At 53.8% G+C, this 10,569-nt stretch overlaps 2 protein-coding genes across 2 annotated transcripts; one reads left to right on the top strand and one right to left on the bottom strand.

Annotated features, from left to right (window-relative positions):
• Positions 1 to 106: 106 nt before the first annotated feature.
• LOC121108763 (coiled-coil domain-containing protein 81-like) lies at positions 107 to 1,470 on the bottom strand. Its single transcript, XM_040656898.2, has 4 exons — positions 1,301 to 1,470; positions 1,083 to 1,144; positions 499 to 652; positions 107 to 297 (listed from the first exon to the last, which is right to left on the bottom strand). The coding sequence occupies exons 1-4, from the start codon at positions 1,425 to 1,427 to the stop codon at positions 107 to 109; spliced, it is 534 nt and encodes a 177-aa protein (XP_040512832.1). The 5' UTR covers positions 1,428 to 1,470.
• Positions 1,471 to 3,248: 1,778 nt separating this feature from the next.
• Positions 3,249 to 9,334, top strand: LOC121108761. The gene is made up of 6 exons (XM_040656896.1): positions 3,249 to 7,292; positions 7,579 to 7,702; positions 7,980 to 8,042; positions 8,296 to 8,610; positions 8,946 to 9,022; positions 9,156 to 9,334. The coding sequence occupies exons 1-6, from the start codon at positions 7,239 to 7,241 to the stop codon at positions 9,210 to 9,212; spliced, it is 690 nt and encodes a 229-aa protein (XP_040512830.1). The 5' UTR covers positions 3,249 to 7,238; the 3' UTR covers positions 9,213 to 9,334.
• Positions 9,335 to 10,569: the final 1,235 nt, after the last annotated feature.

Raw genomic sequence — 10,569 nt, 5'->3', positions numbered from 1 at the left:
AGCAGCTGGCCAGGTGCTGGTGGTAGAAAGCTACAGCTCACCTTGAGAAGAGCTTTCCTGAACTTCTCTTTCCCTGACAGCTTGTCAAGGGAAGTCGTAATAGAATTCATGGGAAGGTCAGTCCATCGATGTGGAGCACTCCAATGTCCTTGAAGACAAACGGCAAGTTCTCCCCATTCTTCAGGCAGCCAGAGAGCAGGGACACAGTGCTTTGGATGCAAGCCTGCGCTGTCTGCCAGGTCACAGAGGCAGCTGCGGCCACCTCGCTGCTCTTGAGTGGCTCCAGCTTCCTATGGGCTGAAAAATGGGAGGGACGGAGTTGATGATACGGTTGGTTTTCCGCAGTGCTTCCCTGGAACTTCTTCTTGTGGCCATCAGCCAGAACGGCCCCATGTTTGGCTGGGCTCCTCCGAGGGGGAGGTTTGCTTTGGAGAATGGAGGCAGTGGCCCTGTTGGCCCAGTGCGTGAAGCCAGCAAAGCTTTAATCCTCCCTCCTACCTGGCAGGGACTCCCTGCGGGGCTTGAGGTGGTGCACGGCTATGAGGTTTCCAGACAAGTGAAAGACGGGCCACCGCAGAGTCACGGTCCCGTCCTCAGTCCTGATGTCTCTGGAGATGGTGTCAAAGGATCCGAAGGTGGGAATCCAGACCCCCTACAAGTGGTAGAGAAAGGAAGGGTGGCAGGGTTATGGGCCGGCTGGCTGGAGGAAGAGCCCATGTAGCGGTCCAAGGCAGGGACGGAGCTCAGGAGCCCTCTCCCGCTGTTCAGAGGCACGAGCCAGGGCATCGGGAATGGCTTTGGGAAGGGGCTGCACAGTCCTCTCCTTCCCCTCGCCCTCCCAAATGCAGCACAGCAGTCAGGGCAGAAGCAGCCTGATGGGATCCAGAGGCTTCCCGCGAGCGGGATCAGCCCTGAGACAGGACAGCGCCCAGCACAAGTGATCCTGCGGGTTTTGCAGGAAGCCCATGGCATGCCCAGTAGAGACGCGTGGGGTGAGTTTCCTGCTTTCTGTGGAGGGGAAGAGTGGGAGGAAGTCTTGGCTGAGGCGGACAGGGAGAGGAGGAACCCAGCAGCCAACCCACCTTCTGCACCAGGAGGTGCTCTTGTACGTAGGCGGCCACCGCATCCCAGACGGCAACTCGCTCTGGAGGGCAAAGGAAAAGCAGGTCACACTCTGCACCTGCCGCTTCCCGGCAGCCCTCCCGCTGCCAGCCGGGAGTGAGGTGGCAGATGGAAAGTGTCGTCTGTGTGCCAGGATTGGCTACAGCAGCACTCCTGTGGTGGCTGTGGAGCCGTGTACCTTCGGTGTCGGTGCAGGTGGGTCTGGAGGCACGCCTCGCTGCGGGGCCATCCTCGCAGAAGCTCATCCTGTTCCGCCTCGTGCCAGCGGGTTGCTCCTTGTTGGCGCCAGCCATGCCGGAGCTCATCCCTTCAGGTGCGTCTGCTCTCTACCAGATGCTCCTTCAGGATGCAGGCCCCACCAGCGTGCACCGCCTTCATACCCCTCCCGGGTGGCTGTGTCACAAACGTCGCCACGGCGACGCGGGTGACAGCGTGGCCAGTGCTGGCCGCCGCCCATGATGACGCTGGCACCAGCAGCCTGCTGCCCGCCCCGGGTGGCAGTGCTGGCACCTCTCTGTTTCCTCTCTCTTCTCTTCTTTGCTCTCCATGCTATGTGACTCGTTTTTCTTTAGTAGCCGTTGCCTGAATTGATCTTCAAGTTGTTGACACAGAAACAACTCCTGTTCCAAAGGACTCTACGCGTAACGTTAAAGACCTGTTGCCAGAAGGTTTCTTAGTTTTGCCTGGCAGTTTTTTCCTTGATTCTTTGTTGGAACGCTCACTGAATTACCTGGCATTGATCCTCGACGTCATTGTGGTGACTGCGTCGCACCCGCAACCCTAGCGGGCAGGGAGTGCTTTGTTTGGGGGATCTGCACCTGCACTCCCCTTCTGCTGTCCTTTCTTCCCTGTAGCCTCGCTTGCTTTTGCATTTGCACTTCTCTTAGGCTCTTGGTTCTTCCCTGTATTCTCCCTGCTTTTCCGTCTGCATTCTCACTCTTTTCCTGTTTTTTCTCTTCTGCTTCTCTTCTGCTGTTCTATCCTCTGTGTATCCTCACTGCTCTTTCATCTCTATCCGTGCTCTTCAGTGTTTTTTTCCCCTGCTTCCTCTCCGTACTTTGTCTGCCCTGCTTTTCTTCCCTGTAACGTGACGTCTCTTTTCTTCTGCATCTGCTCTCCTCCTCCTCTTTCTTCCCTGTATTCTCACTGCTCATTCTCGTGCAGCTGTGCTCCTCTTCTGCTGTTCTTTCCTCCTTGTATCCTCACTCTTCTGATGGTTTCCATTGCATCTCACCACTGCTCTTTCACCTGCATCTGCTTTTCTCTTCTGCTGTATGTTTCCCTGCTTCCTCACTCCTCTTTCTTCTGCATCGGCTCTACTCTTCTGCTCTTCTTTCTTCCCTCACTCCTTTTCCATCTGCCCACCTCTTAGGCTCTCCCTTCTTTTCTATCCTCCCTGCTCTTTCCTCTGCATTCTCACTCTTCTCCTGTTCTTATTCCCCTGCATCATCCTCACTCCTTTTCCCTCTGCATCAGCACTGCTCTTCTGTTGGATTTTGTTTCCTGTTGCCAGACTTGTCTTTATTCTGCATCTGCACTCCTCTTCCCCTGTTCTTTCTTCTCTGTATCCTCACTCCTCTTTCTGCTGCCTCTGCTCTCCTCTCTGCTTTTCTTTGTTCCCTGTATTCTCACTTGTCTTTCTTCTGACTGCTCTTGAAGAGAGAGAGCAGGACCCTGCAGTTTGAGAGAGAAGGGCCTCACAGCAAGAAAGGGGAAAGCAGCTTCACAAAGTAGAAACAAGGGGCAAATAGAGATAGTTTATGTAGAGAGTGGGTTCCAAGCACTTTCACAGACACTGGGTCTGGAATAGCAAGGAGGATGAAGGCCATAGAGATAAGGGCTGGAGAGCAGCTCGAAAAAACATTTGGCAGGGAGGTGATTAGTTGTCTACAGGGCAAGTTGAAACTGGTTTGGGGGATGCCCCCCCTTCAGGGTCAGAAGTTTGCAGCGAGGAAGACTACGAGCCTTTGTGAGGAAGACTGCAAGCCTTCATCATCACGACCTACTACGCCCGCGCAAGGGGGGGAGGGACTGCATGCTATAGGCTCTCGGGAATGTAATGAAGATGTATCTGAATTCCTGTCAACTACTGATTATGTATTAGTTTGACCTATAACTATAGCACCATTTCTCCTGACGGGGTGCAAGTTAGGTGGAACGATCCCCCTTGCACCAGGGTGTATGCGCGTCACCAATAAACACATAGCTGCTCCATATCCTTACTGGCTATAGGGTCTGATTTCCACATGTCAGTCTGTCACATAGGTCTGGGTAGGAACTTACTGGCATTGGCGGGGCCCTTTCTTGCCACTCCTCTGCTATTATCGATTAAATCTATCAAGAAATCATAACGGCTGTTCTCTGTAAAACCAACACGTAACCTTGTTCCTTCTGCAAGCAACCAAGCCCAACACACGCTGGTAGTGTTGGTAGCTTCTACACTGGTAGAAGGGAAGATAAATCCCTTCAACGTGCTGAACTGCTGTGTAGAATGAGCTCTGTTTTAATCTCGTTCCTCTACGATGCTCAGCTTTCCTAGCTTCTCCCCTGCCTAAGCACACACTTCTGTCCCTTGGCATTAACCATCACGCACAGCGGGATCAAATCTGAGCTCTGTCTCCTCCTGCTTCTTTCCAGAAGGATGAGACAAACAGCAGAAAACAACCAGCCTCCACAGCTAACTCGTTTGGGGTTGCTCCGGACGTTTGGATGTTCCCTTCCATGGCCCAGGCGAAGCTCGCTGAGCTGCTCCTCCTTTGTGCAGGGGAAGACCGGTGCAGGTGCAATGTGCTGGCTATGCACAGCATGCCTTTTCCTTGCTTTTCCTCTCCCCCTCTTCCACGAGCAAACAGCATCTCAACTCTTTCCTTGCTCAGAAACCACTGAGGTAAAAAAGAACTGGCAAGCTTGCTTTTAGAATTACCTTCTCTGTACGACCTGCTGCTTTAAAGCACCAGCTCTCCTAGCAATGACCTGCCTCTGGCATGCTCAGCCTGCAGGGAAAAGTTATTCCTCTGTGTCTGCAGGCTTTGCTCGCATTCCCAGGTGCAAGAGTCAGTCTAGAGCTCAGCCCAGCTTTACCAACAACAGAAATCCAGTTGATGCCAGCTGTGTTTTTCTCTCTTCTGAAACACCGTACTGCTGCAAGAAGCAATGTTGCAAATGCTTCTTTATTGCACAAAAGCTAGGAAATAGCTTTTTTTCTAGAGATTTCCACACGAGACATACTTTTCAAGGAGGCACCAGGCAAGTGGAGACAACGGAAAGCACTGGCAAGTCAAAGCTTGGTTAAAAGCTTTCATGTGAGACCTAATGGCATCTTTTCCCATGCAGGTCAGCTACGGTGACGATAAACCATGTCCAAAAGCTTCACTGCATGAGAACGCCACATGCAAAAGATTAGAAGCTGCAGAGATATAAATTCATCTCAGCCCAGAAATCCTTCCCTGTGTGTATTGCCTGGAGTTCCGAGACTGCAGAGCCAGAATCATTCTCCTCCTCTGGGTGCAGTCTAGGAGATGGACACCTCCAACCACGCACACTTCCACAGCTCTTCCTTTCTCATCAAGTCAGGCCTTGACACAGGAGATGTTTTTGTCCCCTCTTTTTCCTGAGGTTACCCCCCGCTGCCTCTGTTGCCGTGTTTTACTTGACCACTAACAAAAAAGTAGTTCTAAATAATTCAGCCTGGGATTCTTCACGTAGTAATCTAACGCGAGGAGCTGGGGCTTTCCAGAAGAACAACCGTTTTGCTAAGGAAACACGCCATTTGGGATGGGGACTCTACACAGCTCCTAAGCAGAAGGTGGTGGGGCTCTCACGTCACTCTGCTCCCAGGCAGGGCCTCCAACACAGTTACCTTGATTTGCATTGCTCTTTTGCCTACTTGCAACTTCAGGGCACTTCTCATCCCACTCTCAGTCCTTGTAAGAAAGGCTGTGGCAAATCCACCTGCAGAAAACACTGTCATTCCCTTTAGAAACAAAGAAACCACTCTGCCCTTGCTCCTGAGCCTGGTCCCTGCCTCCACCTGCAGGGCTTGGCTGTCCTGGCTCTGTTCGTGGGCCACTAAATGAAATCCAGACAACAGAGACAAAAAGAGGCAGAGGACTGGCACTAATATTTCTCTGTTGGCGGGAATCTCAACAGAAAGTGCTGTGCTAAAGGTGTGAGGTTCAGGGAACACCCCTATCAAGGCAAAAAGCATAGTATGGAAGCTTTAGTTACGGCATGCTGAGTAGAAGAAGAGAAAGGACTATTACCTCCTATTTTATTTTTCTTTCAGTCTCTCTCGTCATGTGGATCTGAGGATGACCAAAGCCTGTTGCCACAAGCATTGCTGAACCCGTCAAAATGATCGCTCAGAGGTATTGCACCGGCACATCGCACAGAAGAACTGTGTAACCTAAGTAGTAAGGGGAGAAGAAAGGGGAGCGGCTAACATTCATTACCTCCCCTAAACTGATAGTCGTTGGCTTCTTGTCCCATCCAAATCCTGGCAAGCAGGATAACAAAGATTTAGTGACGTTTACAACTGTGGTAGGGATTGCTGGATACAACCAGCCACCCAAGGCTGAGCACGCTCTCCGATCCCTTTCGCAATTCTAGAAATACCCAGAAGAGCTCTGTGTTCTCTTGCTTTCATTTCCTTACACAAACCATTTTCAAATGCACGTTGTTATAGGTTGATACAAGATCTAGGGCTTAAAGCCACAGCCACAGAGGTGGACACTGGCCCCAGGGCCTAAATCCACATCTACAGCCAGACAGGCCGGCACCAGCTCTGGGGCTTAAAGCCAAAGCCAGAGAAGCTGGCAAGGTCCCTGGGACGTAAATCCACAGCCAGAGAGGCCGGCACCAGCCCTGTGGCCTAAAAACAAGGACAGAGAAACCGGCACCGGCCCTGAGGCCTGCAACCACAGGCACAGCCAGAGAGGCCGGCACAGGGCCTGGGGTCTAAAGCCACAAAAAAAGAGGCCAGCACTGAGCCCAGGCCCTAAAGCCACAGCCTGAGAGGCTGACGCCGGCCACGGGGCTTAAAGCCAAAGCCACAGCCAGGCAGGCCAAAAAAGGCCCTGGGGACTAAAGGCACAGCTTGAAAGACTTGAAACAGTGCAGGGGCTTAAAGCCACAGCCAAACTTAGAGAGGGCCGGCACCTGAAGCCCCAACCAGCACGACCAGCACCGGCCCAAGGGCCTGAAGTCACAGCCAGAGAGGCCTACAACGGCCCCAGTGCCTTAAGCCCCAGACCCAGTCTGAGAAACCAGCACAAGCCCCAAGGCCTGAAGCCACAGCCACGGACACACCGGCTGCCAGCGACCCCAGGGCCTAAAGCCACAGCCCAAAAGGCCAGCACTGGCCCCGGGGCCTAAAGCCACAGCCAGAGAGACCGGAACCAGGCCAAGGGCCTAAAGCCACAGCCATGGCACAAGAGGCCAGCACCAGCTTTGAATATAAATCCACAGCCCAAGAGGCCTATACCGGCCCCGAGGCCTGAAGGTACAGCCACAGCCCGAGAGGCCTACATCGGTCCCCGAACCTAACGCCACAGCCAGACAGGCCTGCACCAGCCCCGGGACATCCAGGCGTGCGTTGCTATTGGTTTCCAGTGATTCCTCTGGGACTCCATTGACCACTGTGAAGCCATATTGGTCTTTTCTGTTTTTTATTGGGCTGCACAAGAGTCGTCTTCACTTCTCCATTCCTGTTCTTCAGATAACCCCATTGGGTGACCCTAAGATGTGGAGCTGGGAGGCGTCCATTTCCTTCGCTTATGATGAAAGCACCAGGGCGATGCGGGCACTCACTGAGGTCACAACCACTGCTGGGGTGGGAGCGTTTGTGCCACAGCTGGTGAGCAGAGCTGGAGCTCTGGTGAGCGTGCTGCACGCAGAGACTGAGCTCTGGGCCTTCTGTGGAACAGATCACCCTGTGAGAGCCCGACGGAAGCATCGCGTGTGCACTCGTTGGTACTCTCTGCAGGGTTATTGTCCCAAGGGAGATTTTGGGATCGAGGCGGTCTTGGGAAGCGGGAAGCCAGCTCCTTTCAAGGGCTGGGAAAGTTTCTGCAGAGAGAGCCTCTGGAACTTCAGCTTCCTCTGAGCCTTCAGCAGCCATGTCTCAGCAAGGAGACGACCGTGGTTCCAATTCCTGCCGTGTGAGTTGCAAGGTATGGCTGGGCTTCTTCTGCTTGGTGCTTCCGTTTCCTTGTTTTCAAGGGGAAGGGACGGAGTAAGGGGAGCCCTGCTGGTCCTTGGTGACCTCAGGAACCGGTTGTATTCAGTGCTCACTGCTGACAGCCTGGGCTAACAACGTGGACGTGGCTCAGGCTGTCTTTTCCCATAGTGATAATCAGTGTCTCAGCACTCTGATATCCCATCTGTGGCATGATCTGGAACCTCTCTGCAAATCTTGGCTGCCCGTTCCCACCACCGTTTCTCCCTTTCTCTCTTCAGAAGTGGCGCGGTGCGGTTCCCCGCGGTTGGGAGCAGCAGCCAGCAGGCTGCCAGAGATCCAACCGCGCCTTGCAGCGCACAGAGGGACGCAACAGGGACGGACGGTCCTTCCTGCCATACAGAAGTGAGTTTCTTCAGCCCTCCGTCGCAAAGTGTGGAGGAATGAATTTTGAGTATTCCTTCTGAGTGGGTGCAGTGCTGTATGGGATGTCAAGTAAGCATCCATTTGGAGTGCAGGAAGGAGCAGTGCAAAGTGAACTATCAATCCCTTTGTGTTTGGGCTGTCAAAGAAGCATCTTTCTGTTTCCTGGGGGGACGTGGGCTTACTGCATGATATTTCTGCTGCTGCCTGCTGGTGCCTGTGAAATCAACGTTGTTGATTTTTTACAATGTTTCTGTAGGGATGGATCCTGTGCGTCCATGGAGTGGTGCTGGGCAAGGGGGGAAACGGAAAGCCTCCGCAGGTAAGAAGCTCATGTGAGCTGTGCTATGGGTATGCGCCTCTAAATAGGGCTGCATGAAGGGCAGTGTGTGCGATGGAGGGGAGAGGAAAGGGCACTGCACATCCGTGCTGGGAACCCAACGTTCACCCATGATCCTAAGATCCCTTACCGTGAGCACTCGAGACATTTTAGCATGATGGCCCATTCTGCAGACTGCAAGGACTGCAAGGACTCTCTTTCAATGTTGTTGCTTCGCCTTTCCCGATTATCACAGAGAGAGGTGCCGAGCCCAACGGAAAGATCTACGCAAAAGCGGTGCAGGAAGTCCTTCTGGAGAGAGCTCATCTCCAGGCTGGAGGGCTTCCTACAACAGCAGGTCCCAGCACAGGGGGAAGACCTTCCCCTGCTGTGTGCTCCCGCTCTGTCTCCAAGTCCTTGGCTGGATGTAAAAGCAAAGGCTTGGAAGAAGCGAAGCCAACAGCAGTGCAGCTGCCTGCTAACAAAAGAGTGAGGGGGCCGAGCGGAGACAGCGTGCCAGCTCCAGCAGCACACCCTGGGCCTGCTGCAGTGCGGAGCTCCAAGCTAAGAGGTGAGAAGGTGCTGTGGGACCCACCCTGGTGAGCTGCTGCCCTTTTCAAGCACACTGAGTTTGCTCAGGGTTCGCTTTGCTTTTTCCTTCTCTGTGGAGGGGACAAGAGTGGAAGGCTACAAAGTCCAAAGGCAGTGAGGTGCCAGAACACGTAACCCCGTCTCCTTCCATTAACTCCATGGTGGTTTTCTGCACATCCCCCTGGAAATGTCATTCACTGGGAAACTTCCTAGTCCCGTTTCCTCTGTTTTTTGCTGCCTTCTGCCTGTACGGCACCCGTGTTTCTGCAGTTGTGCTGCTGACAAAATGCATTCATGTTTATTCTTGCTTTCTAGCAAGAAGACGCCAAGAGAAAGAGAGGAGAGGGGAATCGATGAAGGCTGCCCTCAGAGCTGCCGCTGCACGTGCAGAGGTGAGTCCTTGGTGAACGCAGACACGGCTCTGGTTGTTCTCAGGGCCTCTGTCTGTCAGATATGAAAGAAAGAGACTGTAAATTCCCGAGGGAAGAGGTGTCCTGTTTCTACCCTCGCTCCGTTTCTTTCCAGGCCTCCGCAGTGAACAGCCTTGTGGAGATGATGCAGAAGCTGCAGCTGAAGGACTGAGAGGAGGAGCGTCAGCAGGCAGCGGCTGCAGTGCGCAGCGTTACAGGGCAGCGCTGCGAGTGCTGCCCAACTCAGCACTCCAACTTCAGATGGAGTCAATAAATACCAGACACAATGAGAGATTCACACAGAGCGCACGGCCTCATTTGTCCAGCGGCACTCGGAGAGCTGCTGCACCACCTCCTCGTTATTGGTCTCGCAGCGCTCGCTCAGAACTCCCACAGCTCCGTCAGCGAATGCTGCCATCCAGTGATGCAGCGGAGGCAGCAGTCCTTTGCACTGCCCACAAACAGACAGTCTGCAAAGCACGTGCAGAGAGCTGCGAGGAACAAAGCCTGGCCACGAGCGTGCTAACTTGGAGAGCAACGCTGTGCAGATGGCTGAGTTTCCCAGGGCAGCACTGAGTGTTTTTGGCTTTGATGACGAGTGTATAATGAGCAAAGTTCATCAAAAGGACAGCGTTTTCTCAGAAAGTGACAGGCTGTTGGTCCAGAGCAGCATCTCTGCAGCTTAGGACCGCCAGGCCGCCATCCCGGCACTGTTCTGCTTACAGACAGCACTCCAGGTTCTCCTGGTGTGGCACACAGAGGGCGTCCCTCTGCCGTGCAGCCCTCCCCAGTGCCTGCCTGCCTGTCACTGTTCTAGCTGGAATGGAGCTGTTTCCTTTGCAGTGCCTGCTATGGCGCTATGTCCTGGTTCTGTCAGCGCTCCGTGCCGTCCTGCAGGCTGTTGTGCAGAGCGCAGTGCTGCGGAGCTGTGCTTCCCGGCCCTGTGCTCTCCAGCACTCTGGCGGGACTTCCGTTGCCCCCAGAAATCTCCTGTTCCCAGGAGCCTCCATTGCCCCCTTGCACGCGCATCTGTGTGCACAGAAGTGTGCAGAACCATACACCCACGTGCAAACACTTCCCCGCACACACAGCTGTGCATTCACACACACGTGCAAGCGCATCCTTGCACAGCCGGGTGTGCGCACTCCATTCGTGTGCACGCAAGTGTGTGCAAAACCCAACAGCCTTGTGCAAAGACCTTCATGCACGCATTCGTGTTCATGCATACACACACATGCGTGCACACCATCCTTCTGCACACCCACGTGCATAAAGACACAAGCGCAGCTCTAGCCTTGCACACAGCCATCTGCACGCACACACGTGCAAAACTTTCACCCACAGACACCGTGCACACGCCCACGTGCAGTGCACACTCATGCTCAGCACCATCTTTGCACACCCCCGTATGCACACATACCTGCACTCACAGCTCGAGGACAAAATGCCTGCTCATGTGGCACAGCCAACACGCAGGCAGTTGGTAATGTCAGGAGGAAAGGTGCCCCGTTACGCTCATTCATTCTCCT

Source organism: Gallus gallus, assembly GCF_016699485.2.
Source record: "Gallus gallus isolate bGalGal1 chromosome 37 unlocalized genomic scaffold, bGalGal1.mat.broiler.GRCg7b 37_unloc2, whole genome shotgun sequence".
NCBI classification, from domain to species: Eukaryota; Metazoa; Chordata; class Aves; order Galliformes; family Phasianidae; genus Gallus; species Gallus gallus.
Note: the sequence above shows the minus strand (reverse complement) of the source record. Positions and strands in the feature narration are given on the sequence as shown.